Genomic DNA, 20,336 nt, shown 5'->3' with positions numbered 1-20,336 from the left:
AAGACACAAGGCTAATGAATAGCTGGGGTCTGACTGCATTGCTGCAGCTTCCAGAGTGGAAGAGAAGTATTGCATCTCTGGGAACAGTCAACTATAAGTGATATGGCACACATACAGCATAATTAGCAGGGGTTTAACTAGACAGTGATTTCAAAATTATCAAAACCAAAACAGTTTCCATTCATATCCCAGCAATGTCTTCATAAAGATCCCACTTAATACTGTTTGTCCCAACTACTTCCATACATCTGCATCCACTGACTACAAATTCATGAAGCAAACACTGCAGGACTTTCTGGCCATAGTAAATATACATTAACATCAGATTTCACCCCATCAAATATAACCATTCTTAAAGCATTCTGCAAGGGCTTACATGAGTGGGTTCAACTCTGAAAATTTATGAACATAAAACAAAAGCAAAATCTTGCTTAAGTTTGCTTGTATTTATCAAACACCTCACTGATCATATACGATTTTGATTAAGATTGAATCATTTCATTAACAATTAAAGTCACTGCATGTTCTCTAATATGCTGCTTAAATTATATTGAATTATGCAGGTGACATTTTCTGAACTAACCTCCAATCTCTTTATTCAGGTTTAGACAGCTCTCAGTTACAAAAAGGATGAACAAGCAGGACATCAATCACTTTGGGATATTAGCACCTTAAAGATGTCTTTAGCAGGTCAATAATCTTTTCACCTTGGAAGGACTTTATCAGATCTTGTCTAAAGCCTGGATAAAAGCTTTTGCATTAAGTACTTCTAACAATTGGCAGTGTATCTCCACCACACAAAGCAGTTTTCTTCCTTAAGGATACAACCCTCAAGGTCATGATTCTCAACTGCTTTCCAGCATGACAAAGGAGCATTACCTACCGCCAAACAAGCTGTCAACACAAACTTTGTCACAGCCTAGATAAAGAAACTGGCAGACAGTGATAATAGGTCTAATTTCCCCTCCTCCCCAGGGAGGTAAACAGATTTTAAATCAGTCTGAAACCCTAGGCACGTGAAGCAATGTTATCTCTGAAGATACAATAGAAGGAAACTCACTGGAAATTCATCTAGGGGTTCATTGATTTCAAGGTCTAGCACTTCATCTTCTTCTCCAGGCTCTTCCCCATATTCTATTTGGTCTTCTGTCAGCTCAGGATCATTGCCTTCATAATGTCCTTCCTCTGCATACTCTGAGGCATATTCTTCAGGTGCTTCAGATTTGTCATAACCAATTTCATCTTCCCCTTGGTCATACTCAGCCTCGTGTTCCAGGGAGGGGTCGTTGATGGACTCGTAGGATGTCAGGATGCCAGGTGTGGCATTGAGGCTTACTGTGACACCTGGAGAGCTGTGGGACAGGGGCACAATTCAGAGGCTCAAGTCAAACTGGCAACTACTCACAAAGATTCAGCAAAACAAAGCCAACAAATGTAAAATCTCCAAGTTGGTGGATAGAATTATAGCCCATACACTGTTTGACTCCATGCCATGTTCTCATAATGCATACTGAAATGCAGCTTATCACCAGCTGCAGGCTATTTGACCAGGGGAATCAAACCAACCAGATGGTTTAGCAGGTCAAACTGGCAAAAGTCTTGCTTGGTAGCCAAAGCAGACCAGAGTCAATTTTAATTCCAAGAATAACAAAATATACACAAAATTACTCCAACTGCATCTGTTTTCCCAATCTTTCAGAATACACTAGTAAAACATTCTTTACTAAATGTATTAACATTGTTCATTCTTGATTATTGAATTCAAACTTGCATTTTTATGATAGATTTAATGTTCTACATCATATAAAACAAATAGTCAAAACTGTAATGTAAATGATTAAGACATTCTTAACTAGCACAGACACAGAAAATAAACCAATCAATAGAAAAACTGGCAAGTTTATGATCTTCAGGCAGGCAAAGCAAACTCAGGGTTTACTGTTTACAAAAGTCAGTGCCAGCAACACAAAAAAGCAACTAACCAACAGCAGACTAGCTCTTGATTTGAGAGCTCTGTGTGTAAGGAAAACAAAGAAATTTTTTTAAAATAACATTCCTATTATTCTCCATTTTCCCAAGTTTGGGGGAACAACACCCAGGCAGCTTTGAGCTATTTGTATCTCTAAGAGAGAGAAGATTTAAAACAAAAGTGAAGACATTATGCAGGATTATCATTGTCCTCCCAACTACAGAAGCATGAGGTTGACTGGAAACATAAGGGGAAGGAAAAGGCTCTCTGTGGCAATAAAACTGCTAAAAATGAATAAGTTTTCTACAGAAACCTGCCTCCACTGAGCAATATCATCACATTTAAGATGTTTTATCACCACTGTGTTCAGTCTCACAGCCATCCCTGCTACCCAGGAGTCTCAAGGAGGACATACAGCAAAAACCAGCCCAGAACTGTAACTGGGATTCCCCTTTCTGAAGGGAACAGTCCCACCTTCACTGCAGGGAGGAAAATGGCAGCCAATGAAGAGATTGATGGTGGAGCATTTTATCACACCCTCATCAGTCCAACAGAAGGACAGGAGTCTTTATCCTAACTACAACTAATACAGGGGATCTCAGAGATGGATATACACCTATATATGTTGTACATATAGATACATTCACAGCCCTTCAGATGACATGCCCTGCACAGCATGCAATAAGGGAAGCAGGAAAAACAGGCCAGTAAAAGCAGCAATGGCACTGCATCACCTTGGCATTACAAGCATTTTCTCTCCTACTTCACTCCAGCTTGAAAAGCAAAAACAAGACATTCATTTTGACTTGTAATGCCCAAAATTCAGCTGAAAAACTGTATTACCACAGGGTATTCACAGGGCAGGATTCTCAGTAAACTCCCATGGAAATATCTTAATCCTATTAAGTCAGTTCAACATTTTCTGCTGTGTAATTGTAGAGAAATGTTTAAGTCACAAATTCCGCTCCTCAGAGTCTTAGGAGGTAAGACAGATTTTTAAAAGAAAGATGGCAGAAAAGGACTGTATAGGAGTGATGCCTTTCCCTTGGTCCTAAAAATTAAGAGCCACACACAATTAAGGGATAAAAGGTTTTTACCTTGGAATTTAATAAGTATCCTCATACTGCACCACTTCAAGGTGGAATGTACCAGAATGCACACAACACATGACAGATCCCATATACAATTTACAGACCTTATAAATCAGCATATCTAACAAAGATGCCCCAATGAGAGGCTTGAATGAATCGTGTGATATCCTCCCACCCCAAGGAATTCCCCCCTGGCTGGGCCAAATCTCCAGTTGACAGGATGGATTCTAGAGAGGACTTTGGCTTCCCAAGATAGTGTAGGGATTTCCAGCCTCCTACTATGAGGCCTTTGGGATGTTTGGTCTCCTGGCCTAACAGAACACTAGGACTATGAGAAATTATCAGACTTAAGGAATTACAAGTATGCAAGCTAAGTGTACTAAGGATACATAAAAGTGATATGATATATAAAAGAAAAGGCAAAAAATCATCAGGAGAAGGAAGCTTACCACAGCAAGCAATACCGAGGCAGCAAAGAAAGCTCTGTAAGTGCTTATAATTAATTCTATATGCACAGCAGATGACACTATTTCTTCTTATAAGCTTTTTAGATACTTGAATAATTTTATTACATCAAAATAAACAAAAAAAAATTACTGAAATGTATATATAATGCACTCAGTAGCATGGTTAACATCACTAAGTAGCTGGCTAGGTAAAAAGCAAAACTATTTTAAGTATATACCAATAACTTTAGTTAAGTAATTATTAGTTATCAGTAACAGGAGTCATTCATAGCTTTGAGTTATCCAAGACAAGATTTAAAAAGAAATACCGAAATTCTTGTTCCTCTTCATTGTCACTCTGCAGAAGATCATCATTCAGCTCTTCATCTGACAAGTCTGACTGATTCTAGGTTTCAAAAAAAGTCAATCATGAACAAAAGATACAAACTTAACTAAATACTGAAGGTTAAATATTTTTCATGAAGAATACATCCCAAACTGAGACCACACTTTCAAAGAAATTACGTAATTCAACAATAAAAATCACACAACACAAGATCACAAATCTTAAAATACATCTTTGACAATCCTAAGGAAATTTACAGAACTCAAATTTGCCTGTCTATCAACACTATTTTTTTACTGATGTATTCTCAAATATGGCCAAAGATGACACCTCACTTCAGACAGACTATAAGGAAGAAAGGTCATCTCTTGTACACAGCCTTGTGACCTTGATGCATTAGACAAGTCAAAAAAACACATGAATTGCAATTTCTAGAGAGAAGAAATAGGAGACTGGAGGAAAGGATATGATAAACAAAACTGAAAAATCGTTATTACTTTTTAAGAAAAAAACATAAGAAAATACTGCGTCACCTCCTAATTTGTCTCTCAAATGAAACATCTCTCAGTTGTTTCTTTTTTTTTTTAAATAATTACCCCCTAGGGAGAGATAACTGCAGTTCTGCTGAGCAACATTTCCAGCCTCTAAAGTAATAGGGCCAGAAAGGTTACACAAAAATAGATTTATCTAAAAGTACTGGGATGAGATTAAATAGAAGGAAGTTTAGCCTAAATAACTCACGGAAAACTTTCTAAGAAATCTAAGAAATTATTACCCCATTACATGAGTCCATACTCACAGATATTGCCCTGTAACATGGCAAATTAAAAAGATGAATAGAAAAAGCACAAAAATAACCATAATACACTGGAGAATCAAGTACTGGTTAGTATTCACATATATAATTTTTAAATATAAGTAGCTTTATCACCTCCATTCAATGTTAATTGCTGCTAGTTCTGGTAACTGTGTAACAAACATCTGCAATCCTCTTCCTGGAATTTTATTCTCTTTAAACCAGCACATAAGAATAAGGAACTTCCTATCTTTAATGCGAAATGCTTACAGAAGCTATAATAATTTCAGGAGGCTAACTTCCAACACTTAGAAGATGGTTATAAAAAACTACAACAAATAAAACTCAACTCTTAATAGAGCTAGGTTTCTTTACAACCTATTGATTTCCAATTAAAACTTCAAAAACTACTTTCAAACTTAGTTCATTTACAAGATAAAATATAGAAAGAGGTCAATTTGATTTCTCAAACTTAAGTAAGTCCCATCTTCTCCTATGGATATCTGGCAAATCCAAAGATACATTTAGCCCTTTTCCCAGAGTTCAATCCTGGAAATAGGTACCAGCAGGAAGAGTCTATAGCAGACATGGGGAAAACTTGTTTATGTTCTCCAGTTTTAGCTGCTGCCATATTTTTCCCCTCACTTTAAAAGGGGAAATCCTCTGTTTTCTCATCAGGCAATGAGCTGGCAGATCATGCACACTGAGTGTGAACTTTCACAGACAGCAATGACTGAGTTTTTATTTACTCTCTGGTAAATACTGCTGGTATTTTGACAAGTGATTTTTATTAGCCAGAAAACTGGCACTTGGATTAAATTCTCCATTATGCTAATTACCATTCAGGAGACCTAATTGGGTTGAAAACAATTTTTTCTCTAAGTCTTACTTTAAAAATACGTCCCACTTGGAGGTATTTCATAAAAGGAAACAAAGCCCTTTGGCAGTAAGGCAGACCTCAGGTACCTGTGGCTGTGCTCTGGGGAGGTGACTGTAAAATACACAAGGTCAAACCAAACACCTGAACTCTCTAAGCTGAACAACATTCACATTTTAATATCTGCAATTTTAATACATAACTCTTACCTTTTTTCCAGTTAGCAAATCCTCTCCAAGCAAGTCATCATCAAGTTCACTGTAAAACAGTAGCAAATTTAAGAAGCTGAACTTTACAAAGCAAAATCAAAAACCTTACAGGGCATATGCCTTAAAAATTTGCCTCAAGGAGAATTGTTGCCAAGCCAGCACAAAGCCTATTTTAGCAAAGCATTCAGGGAATAAAAGGTTTTTACTTTTCAGTGGAACAACAAATCATACCTATTAAATAAATCCGTATTGCACAGGCATTTCATTTCTGTATGCTCTCCTTTCCATATCCCCTCAACTAAACACAACACAGGAACAGGGACAGCCAGCCAAACCACAGCCATTCCAGATCCTTCACTCCAAGGCCATTTGGACACACTGTCCTAACTCCCAACTGCTGATTCCCAGCTCCCCAGGGAGGCCATGGGACAGGAATGTCCTGAGGGCAAGGCTCAGCCCACAGGTCCCCATGTGGTCTGAGCTGCACCCAGCAAGGAGCTGGGAGCCTGGGAAGCTGCCTGGCTTGGGAGCCTGGACCTGTCCTGAAAGCCAGGCTTAGGCCTTGACCTTGCCTAAATACTTTATTTCCTCCTCCTCAGGTTGAGGGTAAAGTCAAACATACATTTGTAGGATGACAATCAAATGCATTTTTCATCAGTTCTGTATTTGTGCCCCAGAATTCATGAAGCACAGAAATATTGGCTTACAACACTTCTGCCATCACAGTGCAACTGCCCCATAAATACAATTCAGAGCAAGGAAATACATCCAAGGTGAGCTAAACTTCAGAAAAACTGCTTCATTTCATTCCTCCTTCAGTGACAGAATTATTTAGTGACAGGAATGACCAATCCCCTTCAATAATAAACACTTGTTACTGACAAAAGCATGCATTAGAATATGTATGTCAATACTACAGTGAGATGCCAGTGATTTGAAATATGAACTGTACTTTCAGAGGAGACGATTTCTACCTGCACACCTTAAAACCAAAGAGAAACAAAAACCACATCTTAGTACATAAAAACCAAATCATCCCAAGTGAGAACAGCCTATATGAACTGCAAAGGAATTTGTGTAAGGGTTCATTAGGACTGCAAGGCAAATGCTTGAAAATGGGGAGACACCCCCAAAATGTAAATCAGTTGGTTTTCTGATGGATCAATCTCTTTCAGAGCCAATTACTGTACAGGTAACACAGGAGGGAAGGGGTAGTGAGGGTTGTAAAACTCTGGTGGGCTAGGAAAGAACAAATGATACACCAAATAAGCCCTAAATAGGACATTAACATCAGCATACAGAATTTATCCACTGTTACTGATCACAAACAGGTCCAGGAATGACTGAAAATTAACAAAGAGCAACTGTTTTATGCTCAATATAATATTAAACAAAAATTAGGAGATAAGACATATCACACATTCCAAAGAGCAAACTGACTAAAACTTCAGCCTTTTCTTTTAGAGACTGGAGACTCTATGGAACAGAAATGGTTGCAGAAGAATTTCCTACTTTAATTTTGTCTCTTAAAAAAAAAAAAAAAATCACTAATCTTTTCGACTGTCAGTAATCTGACAAATGCACCAAAATGTTTGAAAATATTTCCCAGCACTATGGCCAACCATTGACAGCTTTTAATAAAACTGCACTAGAGAAGAGATGGCAAGAGCATATGTTGCAGCAGCATTCAAAGATAAAAACCAAGTTTGGGTAGCAAGAAATTCAGATTAAGGAAAGGAATGCAAAAGAAACTGAAAGATTAATTTAATTATCTAAACATACCTAAGCCTACTTACCATATTATTAAAAAGCATCCTTCATGTGATTGTTTAGAAAAAAATTAACATTTGATCTCTAGAATAAACTGCAAACATATTCTAGATTTTCAGAAACTCTAACCTATTGCCTGACAGTCAAAAACGCTGTCAGGATATAAATGAAGTTTGTAACAGAAGCAAAAAGTAGTTCACAGGGTGCCCTTCAAAACCTATTAAAATATTCAATATCATTCAGTATTTTCATTGATAAATTAGAAAAATGACCATGAGTAACTTTTTTAGTAAACAAAGTAACAGTGAAAAACCTGCACAGGAAAGTGGAACTATCTCAAACTCCTTTATAAGCAGCCAAATCTGAAGTTGTCTATAGAAAAAAGAGGGACCACAAGGACTAAATCTGACCATTAAAGAACAAAGCAAACAAACCAAAGAACCACCAAGAAAACAAACAGAAAACCCTCTGACACTAACAGAGAGAGAAATAGACAAAAATGAATGGCTGCAATTTGATATCACACAAATCCACATAAAATAAACTGGAATAAAAGTACACACCTATTCTAGTTCCAAAAGCATCTCATCCTTGCTATCATCAAACACAGAAGTTTTTCCAAAACCACAAAACCAGGAAATACTAGGTTAAGATAATTTTGGGTTTTCTGCTCTCACAACAAAGAGACAGATTTATCTTCTCTTCTTCAACTCTCAATACCCAACATTTTCCTTACAAAATAAATTTAGCCTATTCAAATAAGAAAAAAAAAACAAAACAAACAAACAAAAAAAAAAAGCAGACTAAAAGTGGAAAATTTTCAGCCAGCACAGAGAAATCAGTAATGTCAAAGAAGGGTCTGAACAAGTGAATTTCAGCAAAAATCAGCTACTAAATCTGCCCTGTCACCTTGAAGGAGAGCACCAGAAATGCAGGTTTTTCCCAAACCCAAGCTTTGGGCTACTTAATGAGATAAATGTAAAAATTAACGTGATAAAGACGTCAGACTGGCCCTTTCAAGTCTCCGATTTCATAAGCATGCCTCATTAAACATGAGCAGTAGCAAGGATACAAATGTTTCAGGAAAAGAACTTGGACAAAATGGGGAAAATTCTCCAAGAACAATGTTACATTTGTGCTCCCAAATAACTGGGGCCTTCCTGCTCTCAGTTAACACCCTCCAGGGTTTGAGAAATGACTGAGATCTGAAAAAAATCAACATTTAATTATAAATAAAATAAATATACTACTAATAAATATATTATTTCTATATTCCAAATGTTATTATTTTAATTATTTAAGTGACTGGGGAATGGGACTTAGTCCAGTAACAACAGAGCAGGAGCTGATGGTTGATGAGGATGTGTGACTAACAGAACTCCTTCATCTCCCCCTCCCAAATGATGCTTCAGTTGAAAACAACACATGAAAGACTAAAACACCCAGATTACTGTGTTCATCCAGACTTTTATACAACATAGTTTCTTGAGAAACTATGTTCTATACTGAATTAGGCCACTAGGTAAAAAAAAATATTCCAACACATACAAATATTATTTTATTAGATACAGTTGAAAAATAAAACTTCTGAAATGATCAGCAAAATAAAACTCCAGCATCTTCTGCTCTGCATCTGAAACAACTTCCCTTCACAATTTCACTACTGAATTTCTGATCATCTCTCTTTAATTGAGTACAGCTAATAATAAACACATAAATTAAAACTTTTTTCTAAAACTAAATCCTTGTATACTTCAAAGTCTCAGCTCAGTGAAAATACTCTAAAACTACTGTCAAGCCCTATTAAAACCAGCTTTGCACAAGCAGTTTGCCACTGGGCAAAAGCTCCCAACTTCTGATGTAACAGCTGCTTGATTCTTTCAGATCTTATCAAGTGATGAGTAGGGAGCCAAACCTGAATGTGACCAGCCAGCAGCTAAGAGCCCACCCATTTATGCACCAAAGGCCAAAAGTTCAGAAAATATTCCAATACAAAACATTCTGCCTGCAATTTTAAGGTTTCTGAACAACCAATCCTGGGGACAGGAGGCAACCCAGGAGAGTCCCAGCCTGAGCAAGTTTTTTAATTCCACTCCCAAAGCAGAGCAGCTCCTTGTGCACCTCAGCATCCAACGCTCCAACAGCTGCCCTGGGCTGACAGAGCAGGCACTGCTCAGCAGCAAACAGCAGAACACCCTGGATACACCACAGCTACTGCCCAAATCCCTCACTCACATACTCCCACTCAACCTAGCAGAACACCAAGGAAGTGGAAACTCATGCCTCTGGAATGACAATAAATGTAGAGCAGTTCATTTACTGCAAGGGCTCAGCTCAGTGGAGAACTACTTACAGTAAAATTTGTTTACTACAATCACTTGAGTGATTATTAGAGAAGACCGAAATTTACTCTGAATATTTTTTTCTCTCTTTTAGAGTGAAAACCACTGGCAAGGTCTGAACAAGTCTATTACTAAAAAGAAATCATAGAAAAATAGCAGAAATAAGTGAAATGTTTTCTCCTAGAAAGAGCAGATCTGTGTAGCCAGCAGCTTGATTCCTGCCTCATAAAAGAACAGACATTCTCCCCCAAAATAACCCAGAGCACACACACTTCTCTATCTTTAGAACAGTCATATTGTTGAAGAAGCCCATGCCTAAGCTCTCCTCCTCTCCCCCAATTTAAAACTGAAGTAGAACTTTGAGGATAGGAATTTAAAGATCAAAGTAAAAAATTTTAAAAATTAAATAAATTTAATTAAAGTAAAAAATTAATTAAAGTAAAAGTATCTTAAAAATTAAGTCAGGCAAATTCAAGTACTAGCAAATTCTATTTAAACCACCTAGGTCTATTAAATATTTAAAAGCAAAACCAAAACATTAATTGCAAAATTACACACCACAAATACTTTGTATTTATCCAATTTTAAAAGGCATCTCTTCACAATGCTCTATATTCCTCAAGGCAAGTACATGTTTGGCACAATCTAGCATTGGCTGACACACGCAAAACAACATCTTCATTAGAATCTAAATGTGCACTGCTCTGAATGTTAGAGTACAAAATGCCAGAATGGGAAAACAGAACAATGCAATTCAGCTTACAGAACTGAACATGGAAATATTCCACCCACCTGTCCCAGTCGTCATCTCCAGCTCTTCTTCTCCAAGACCTTTCAGCACCAGGCTTATCAAACTGATCAAAGTCATCATCTGTAAAAAAAAAAGTGACTACATTAAATAATCCTTACTGAAACTGAAGCACAGAATAGAGCTCTCCAACCAGTTAAAGTCAGAAAGTGGTGTGTTCATCGACAGCACTGGGCACACTTTGGGAGTAACCCTTAAAGATGTGCAAAATTCACAGAGCTCTGGCTCTCCATTTATTCACAAAAGTCTTACAAATTCCTATAATTACCCAATACACCAATACAAATGCATTACCTAACCCCACCTACCCCTGCTTCCTATTAAAATGTATTAAAATGAGTCCAAAGTTCTTTTTACACCTGCACAGTCTCTTGGTTGAATTGAGTCAGTGGGCTTCTAAATGGGTCTGAGAGCACAGTGACCTTTTACTCCCGCCTTGCTGGCAGGCTTTGAACCCCCTGGCTGCAGCTCAAGCTTCAGGGCCCAGCTGCAGGTCACAGTTTCTTCATTTTCACAATAGCCCCAAATATTTATCCTGCTTCTTCAAACACAGTAAGACAAGTAAGTGATTTATATCTTAGCCTTAACTACTCTATCTGCTAATAATTAACTATTCCCCATTAATTCTACTCTTCTTGGTATACTCTTAATCATTTTAAATTGTTTTTATCCTCCTAACTAAATCTAGCTAAACTCTTAACTCTTTCAGTTTCTTTAAACCTTTGATTCCAAATGAAAGGTTGCCAAAGCAACCACACAGATGGGATTTTCTGGGTGGGTGTGGGGGTGTGCACATTGTTTAGAAGATGCAAAAATACCTTTTTCTACTTTTCAATTAGGATGTAGAAAACAGACAAATACCAGCACAGAATTACAGAATCATTAAGGTTGGAAAAAACCTGTAAGATTGCCAAGTTCAACCACCAAATTCACCATTAAACCATGTTCTCAAGTGCCATATCCACATGTTTTTTGAGCCCTTCCAGGGATGATGACTTCACTTCCCTGGGAAGCCTGTTCCAAAGCTTTACAATCCTTCCAAACATGCAATCTAAACCTCCTTTGGCACAACTTGAGGCCTTTTCCTCTCACTCTGTCTCTTGTTACCTGGGGTAAGAGACAGACCCACCTGGCTACAGCCTCCCCTCAGGTGGTGCTCTCAGAGAGATCCCCCTGAGTCTCCTTTTCTCCAGGCTGACTCCCTCAGCTGCTCCTGCTCAGATCTGTGCTCCCGACCCTGCACCAACCTCCCTGCCCTTCTCTGGACACACTCCAGCACCTCAGTGTCTTTCCTGTAGTGAGAGGCCCAAAACTGAACACAGGATTTGAGGTGTGGCCTCAGCAGTAGTGAGTAAAAAGGGATGATCACAGCCTTTGCCTTGCTGGCCACACAAACCAAGATGGCGTTCTTGGCCACACTTCTGGCTCATGGTCACCCACTGTCAACTGACATCCCCATGCTTCAACAATAAAACCAACCACACTGTACTACACAGTTTTGCCTCTTCTCACTGTTGCAACAAGGATCACCTGAGGGAAACAGAGCATGAGCTAAATCACTGGCAAAATCTGCCAGTGAAGATCATTCCAGAAACAGCAGCTCCCCAGAAATGCATGGAACTGAGATGAAGTGAAGGTAAAATCATCTGCCAAATCTCTGCTTGCCTTGGAGGCCACAAGCTCAACCACTAACACTGAGCCAGCAAAGGCAATGTGAAAATAGGAGTAAACCTCAGGACAGCACAGGGCTGGTCAGCAGCAGCAAAGCAGCACAAGAGAAGTCAGGTGGAAAAACCATCACTCATCTCAACTGGGGCAGCAAAACCACCAGGAGTCACTGAAGGAGGTTACACTCTGTACCTAAACACGAACTTGCCTTCCCACAAACAACTGCTGCTCCATATTTCTCTCAATAAATACCCTAATTTTGCCCACCACTTCCTCTTGCACAGCTTAGTTTGCAAATGACAATTTTGCTACTGAAATATGTAAAAACTTCCATTTCTCTGCAAGAATGTGCAAAGGTCATTTGCTCTGTTCAGACATCATGTCTCGGCACCTGGAAGCACACACCCTCACATACCCTCAACCTCCACTCTCCCCTTCTCTGACTGCAGCCCAACAGAGAATGCACAGCTGGATTCACTCTCTGTTCACACATTTTAACAACTTGGGTAAGAATCAAACAACTGGACAAAAGTTATGCTCAACATCGAGGGAAACCTGCTGCAGTTGAATATGCAGCATATGAATATGTATTTTGGCCTGCAAAATAAAGCAGGTCAAGCAATCCAGTCCTTGCAGTGTGACACTGAATTGGGATTGCTAAAATGCCATAAATCCACTTACCCTCCTGAGGCTATTTGTATTCAACTCTCTGACCAAGTACACTGCCAAGGAACAACTGTTTTATTGAACTGGGTTTTTTTCTTTGGTTGGTTTCTTTAATAAACCTCCAAAACCAAATCGGTCTTCAGCTCTTTAAACTCAGCCCAGCACCCTTAAGTGAATATTTCCCACATGCAATGACAAACCTATTTACTCCTCACTTCATCTTATCAAAATATCAGTGTTAGTGACTGATGGAAGTTTACAAGAAGGTAAAAACATTAAAAAGAGAAAATCCAAATCTTGCAAGATCACTATATTAAGAATATTCAAAGCAGAAATTTCAATCATAAATAGCTATGAAAGAAAGAGGGCTCAGTAAGAATAATGATGCAACATAGGACAAGTGTAGCAAATCTTTTATTTTGAAACAGTAGCTAGAAATAATTCTCCTTGATCAGGTTCTCTCCTTTACTATCAACAGATATGTCTGCATTTTAATTTATCTTTTATATTAACTGACTTGCATAAGATAGAGCCATTGAAAACAGTTGTTCAACATTTCTCTGCTCAAACATCTCCATATTGCAACCTCCTATTTCACTCACAGAGGAAAACCAAACAAATACACAAGTATTTCCCATCTTCCTCTTGAACACTAAATTAATTCTGTGGTCTCTGTGGGGAAAAAGAACATTGCTCTCTTTATGGTCACTCAAAACCATGCTGCAGTGCCTTAGTGCACTGACATTTAAGGGCACGAATATCCCACACTGACACTATTCTTACAGCTGGATTACAGTAATCCACTCACTTGATGTAACCACCACCAAAGGTTATTTTTTAAGGTAAAGCAACTGGTTTGGCAGCAACCCAAACAACTGTGTCCAAGTATTGCCTAAGCTCAAGAAAATGACCACCGTCAGGAAGACTGTAAATTCTTTTTAAACTATGCCTGCGTGCAAGACACATTTTTTCATTTCAGGCATCCCTTTAGCACTAGAGCTGCATTTTAAATCAAGAGCACTTGAAGATCTGAGCTCTTAGCACACAATTCTCTCACAGATGAACCTTACCATCAGCCAGGTTTAAATCTAGACAATACAAAATTACACACCTTCTTCTCTCCACAGCAACAGTGAAACACTTCTTGATAGAACTCATGGTTGACTTTTCCACCCAGATATCAAAGTTTCACAGCCATAAAAATGTTTTAACCTATCACTGCTGGTAGTGAAGAAATTATAGCAAAGGACAGTCCAAGTTCTAGCAAGTTTCTGAACCTGGCAAGTGTGGACCTGAACCCTCACCACTCAGCCAACATCATGAACCTCCATGCTCCAGCCCTTCCAACCTCCCCAAATTCCTCATAACTTATTCCTTAATTATGAGCAACTTCTACCAAAATTCAGAGCTGAATCACATCCAGCAAAGCTCCTTTCCCAAGTGCCCTATAGCAGGATGCACACAAAATCCTCCAAATGACTGGTCCATTTGCCTGTAGTGACCACACCTTGCAAGAACTGCTCCACATGTCCCCTTTCACCTCTCTGCTCTCATCTCTTCTCTCCCCATCTCAACACACATGATAGAAAGATCTTTGGGACAGGAGAGAGCTCCTCGTTTTTATGCTTATTTGTCCTGTGACAGCTGACACTGAGTGTTACAAATGATGCCACTGTGACATTAAGGACTGTCAGAGCCCAGAGCAGGTTGTAGCTTTCCTTTAGAAAAGAGGTCACAACAGTTACACACCCACAAACAGCATTCTGTGTCAGCTTTATTTGTGGGACAGCAGCTCTGAAATGGACTCAGGCTTTGCAATGTGCTGTGATACCTAACACACCTCCTGAGGCATCATTTTCTCTCCATTTCTGAAACCACACAGACATTTATTCTTCTTTGACCTGTCTAGGCAATAACATTGTAAAACACCAGTAAATAACAATCAATGTAACATTTATAGCTCCTTCTTGAGAAACTTGTAAGTCAATGTTTGCGTCAAGGGTGGTTAAATGCCTGTAAAACATTAACTTGTACAGAAATAAACCCACTCAGCATCAGCAGAGTTCACAACCACTGAGAGCAACAGCCAAAGTTTAATTTTTTTTTAATAATTCTCAGTATTACTGTGTGGATGATAGTAGGGAAAAATGGATGGTGGAAATCCATGAAAATTAGGGTTTATAGCATTCAAATGCCTATGGCAGGGAAGTTGTTCTGCATCTCTTCCAGCACTCGTACACAGCAACTGTTGCTACGACACACCAGGCACCGGCCACAGCTCCTCCTCCAGCAAAGCTCACCAAGATAATGTTTGTGCATCAGCTGGGTACCAACTGGAAAATGCTGATAGGTGATCTCTAAACACATTAAGCCCCCTCTGATTTCCAGGCAAAATCAGCAAGTAAAGAAACCCCACAGCAAACCAAGAGAGACCTATCAAACACCATAAAAAGCAGTAAGTGAGTAAGGAAACAGAAGAGGCCAGTTATAAAGGGAAAACTCAAAGCAATCCTCCACTTGGCTCTCCCTGAAGTGGCAGGGAAGTTTCAGGATGCTGCAGAGAAGGACTAACACTGGCTGATTTGTCAGACCAGCCTGCTGTGCAAGGCTCTGGCCTGCTGTGAAGCACAATAAACACAAACACACGTGGGCCCTGTGGCATTCACATTCTCTGGAAAATCCCTTTGCTCAGGATTTTTCTCCTGGAAAGCTGAGGAGCCTCAGAGGAAAACAATTCTTATCTCATTTGCTTCTCCTGTGTTGTGCTCACATGTGGAATTGTTTACCCACAGGTGATTGTTCCATTGGATTCTGCTGGGAGTTGTTTTGACTCTCTGGCCAATCAGGGCAAAACTGTGTCGAGACTCTGGAAAGAGTCACAAGTTTTCATTATTATCTATTTAGCATTTAGTAAGTATCCCTTCTGTATTCTTTAGTATAGTTTAGTATAATATTCTTTAATATAATATAGTATTATAAAGTAATAAATTAGCCTTCTGAGAAGAGGGAGTCAAATGCTTCATTCCTGCCTTCATTGGGGCATCTCCAGCAAATCCAACAGCCCCACACTAAAAGGTTCCTATTTTATTGATCTTTACCCTGGTGCTGCACCAGCAGTGCTACAAGTTGTTCCGCACAGTTTATGTTCTGGTTTTGAGATATAAGGCCAAAACTGGTATCTTTTTTCCTGTTCAATGAGAACAGATCAGCCACACCAGAAATCCACAAAATACAAGCCTCATTTCTTCTCTGGCTGTGCTGATGGCAGTTTCTAACTCTGTGGACACCCCTTCAATAAAATCCTCACTAATTATTTTGTGTAAAATGGAAGTCTTAAGCTGCACAGTCAAGTCTCACAAGCGTAGGAGGTGAATCAGCAGAACACTGCAGAGCTCCTCAACATCTTCAAATGGTACTAAGAGCCTAAAACGGCAGTAACACATAGCAACTGTTGCTACCATGGAGTATTTCACTGCAGTGACATGGCCAAGGCTTCTGGAGGAAGGAAAACACTTGACAACTGCATTTTTAGTCCTCCCAGATCTACATCTGAAAGCTTTCTGGAACATTAACCAGGTGCTGTCTCACAAACCTGAACATTCAAAATTCTGGGTTCTGGTTTGCTTCAGCACTACACTTTCATGAACACAAAGTTTATTATTGTAGTTTTAAGCACTGAAGACTTCTGATGGAAACAAGATAGAGATGCTACAATGATCCTAAAATTCAATGGATAAAAATGTCCTACCTACTCTTTATCCAACAGGTCTCTCAATGAAGTGACTAAAACTCGCTGCTTTGGGGCAAAATAAAAATAAATCCAATATGATTCTTTGATAGGTAAGGGAGCCAGTAAAATAAAAAAAGAAAAAGAAAATAACAGAATTAGAGAAGAAAAGGTCATTTACCACATGAAAAACATTATTTCTCTGTTTTTCAAATAATACTGAATATAACAAGCCTATCTTGCTCTATCCCATTCAAAACACTGAACATGACAACTTGGCAGCATTTCAAGAGCAAGACTCCAGCTTAAAAACATTTTACCAGATTGTCTTTATGTAATAACATATTTCTACAAAATATTTTTCTGCATGTCTCATTGTTAAAGGTTACAAAACAGATAGGAATTGTAAAAACTTGATTTTCTGCACCTGAGTACACCATGTAAAAGCAGCTAAACAGTGAATTTTGGTATCTCTTGCTATGCAACACAAAATAACAGATTTCATGAGCAATGTATGTGCTTGTAACACAGGCTGGCAATGTAACTGTACTGTTAACATCAGTTTAACAAAAACTGGTAACAAATCCTGACAGCATCTGGCAGGAAAAAAAACATGAGGTCAACAGGAATTTCTGAATCCAAGTCTGTGCCACAAACCCAACGCTTCATGAAGCCCACTACAAATCCAGTCCCACTTACTACAAAATAATCAACCCTTGTACACCATCACAGAAATCATGTTCAGCCTTACTCCCACATTATGCACAAACAGTTCAGTTTATCTGTTCAGGGACAGACACCAGACAGCCCTGATATTGGTAAACAATAACTCACAGAAGCTCTAAGTACTCAGTGACTAAGTAGAACAACCTAATAACTGCCTGACACGTTCCTCAATTAGTGTATTTCATGTTTTGTTTCCAAATTATTTCTGTAGGCAAAGTTTAGCTTCCTCAAAGACATAAAGTAAAAAAGTAAGTTCTACAGGAAAGAAATTATTTTGTATCTTATTATAACCATCTTTTTTTTTAGAGTTTGTATGCAAAGCAAGTCATTAGCAGTATGCAAGATCAGAACTAATTATGATATGCTGTCTGGAGTTGAAATTTTCTAATCAATGCTTGAAAGAAACAGGGCCTGTTCTTCTTTTTCTTTTTTTAATTAATAAACTACACGTAAACTCAAACCCACCGAGTCACAAAAAAAAAAAAATTACTTTCAAAGTCTGATTGAACTAGAAAATATATTTGCTTTGGAAAACCAAAAGTGCCATAGTCTTTGTATTACAAATGCTGAACAGTGAAGGAAAGCTGAGAGCTTCAATGAAATCCACATGAGCTTGGTTCCCAAATGGATTTGGACACTGATGAGAAACTGCAACTCTCCAGAAACTCTCCAGTACATTTCACAGCAAACAAAGTTACAGCTAAAACTGGGGCTGCATCACAGCACAACATAACACAGGATGAATCACATCACTTACTTAAGAGTTTTTTTGGTCAAGCCTGTGAAAGCCATCATCTTAAATTATTCTGACAACAAATTCTATGTGATCTAAAATCTGAGGTTTAGTATTTGATACAAAAGTTTGGCCTGGCTTTTGTAAAAACAACTGATACTAAGGCTATGTTTATTTCAGATGACCTGAAAAGAGAAGACATTCAGAAGAGTGAGACCTTGTCAAAAAAGCAGAGATTAAACATTGCTGTGTTTAGAGGACAGCTCTCTGCCTCAAGCACACTGAAGGAGCACTGGTTTTTGGCACTAGTATTTAGTACAATACCATATACAACACAAGTGCACTTGGTACACCCTGAGCACATTATTTCATGAACTGTAAACTCTTTAGACCTCCAAGACATGGAGGAGTTTTAATGTGTGCATCACCCAGGCACAAATGCAGAATCCATTTCCAGTCCCTGGAGGCCACTGCTGAATAGCCCAAAGCACAAGTTCCACTGCATCTGTCACCCTGGACAACTTCTGCATCCTTGGGCAGAGATTCACCATACAGAATGCACCACACATCACACAGGCTGTGCCAGCAGCATCAGCTTTGCTCCACTTTTTATCAACTGCTTCACAAGAGGCTTTTAAAGCCCTGACACTGCTGCGAGTGCAAGAGCCAATCTCAGACATGTTCACATGAAATGAAGCTGCTGACAGCCATGGAGGTAAAGAAACAGCCATTCTGCTTCTCTCCATGCAGGACTTCCAGCAGGAAGGGACACATCTGTCAATGGACCCTCTCCAACTTCTCCTCCACCCCATCCCATGTCATGACTCACAACCCCAAGACATCTCCACCCAAAGTCTTCCTGACCACTGATGTTCATCACAAGTAAACCAATCTGGAAAGAAAATTTAAAATAATTTTCCCTTACTGCAGTATGGCAGAAAATGAGAATATTCTCCTTGTTTTGTTTTGAACATGGTTTGTTGTTTAACGTCTCCCTAAATAAGACTAATATCTAGCTGCACACTGACTGCAGTAAGTATCAAGAAAAAATGTCAGCATTTATACAAAATGGTTGTTACTTTTTATGGTCATTAAACCATGTAATAGTCCAGGTTGGAAGGGACCCTCCAATACCACCTGGTCTCCCATGAAAAAGGGAGTCTAGATGAGATAATTTATCTAGCACCCTGTCCAAACATAGCCCAAAAGCCTCCAGTAACAGAGGCTCCATCATGTCCCTGAGGAAATCTTTCCAGTGAGTGACTATACTCCCTGTTAAAGAGTCTTTCTTGTAGCAAGTGAAGCCTCTCCTGGTGCAATTTGTAGCCATTGTCCCTTGCCTGCTCTTCATGGATCCTTGAGAAGAGAAAGCCTCCATCCCCTATGTATTCACCTTCTAAGACTATGTTACTCAATATTCAGTGTTTCCTCTGGTTCTGTTTTTGTGTGTAAAATTGGAACAAAGTTTGGGAACCGGTCCCTTATCAATGAGCAACTATGAGCCCTCAAGGTCCCTCATCACCAGCACACCCACCTCAACTTTTCCTGTTTCAACACGCAGCCATTCTACAACTTGAAGCAGGCTGGATCAGGCTGATCAGCTAAAGAATTTGCAAAGTGTTATGCAACTGTGAATTACTCCCAGAGATCTCACAGACCATCACTTCAAAACTTTCTAGTTTGTGAAACCCAACACCAAAAGAGCCTTAACCTTCATCCTCAGAAAGCTTTGCTGCACCAACACATCTGGTCACAAAAGTACTGGTGAATGATTTATTCTGAAGAATCACATCAGTATTTCCCCAAAGCTTTAAAAATGAGCAATGAGTCCACACATGCTGTCCAACAGACACAACACCTTCCTTCCATCAAATACATTGAAATGTTCAGCCAACACAGACATTCCACATTTCATTCTCAGTCCTGCAACACACCCTTACAGAGGATTAAACTTAAATCTGCATCCTCACAGCCAAAACTATCCAATTTGGTCAGCTACCACGCTACAATGTCAAATTAACACTAATTTATATTCTTAATACCTATTTTGTACTATTTTACCAATCATTAGCCTCCAGTTTTTTTTTTTAAGAAAGCAGTGGGGTGCTTAAAATATGTTAAGCCCATATTTTAAAGTCTTTTCCTCACCCCAAAACTTCAAA

General features: G+C 38.9%; 1 protein-coding gene across 5 annotated transcripts in view; it reads right to left on the bottom strand.

Moving 5' to 3' along the window:
- RBM33 (RNA binding motif protein 33) overlaps window positions 1-20,336 on the bottom strand; it is a 100,197-nt gene that overhangs the window by 77,725 nt on the left and 2,136 nt on the right. For all 5 annotated transcript variants that reach the window (XM_064703893.1, XM_064703895.1, XM_064703894.1 and 2 more), the window contains exons 2-5: window positions 10,639-10,717; window positions 5,735-5,783; window positions 3,836-3,912; window positions 1,061-1,352 (exon numbers count right to left, since the gene is read on the bottom strand). In XM_064703893.1, coding sequence (XP_064559963.1) covers window positions 1,061-1,352; window positions 3,836-3,912; window positions 5,735-5,783; window positions 10,639-10,717 — 497 coding nt within the window. The remainder of the gene's footprint in view (window positions 1-1,060; window positions 1,353-3,835; window positions 3,913-5,734; window positions 5,784-10,638; window positions 10,718-20,336) is intronic.

The sequence above is a fragment of the Zonotrichia leucophrys genome, chromosome 2 (genome assembly GCF_028769735.1).
Source record: "Zonotrichia leucophrys gambelii isolate GWCS_2022_RI chromosome 2, RI_Zleu_2.0, whole genome shotgun sequence".
Classification (NCBI taxonomy): domain Eukaryota; kingdom Metazoa; phylum Chordata; class Aves; order Passeriformes; family Passerellidae; genus Zonotrichia; species Zonotrichia leucophrys.
The sequence above is the reverse complement of the archived record's forward strand: the minus strand, read 5'-3'. Positions and strand labels throughout refer to the sequence as shown.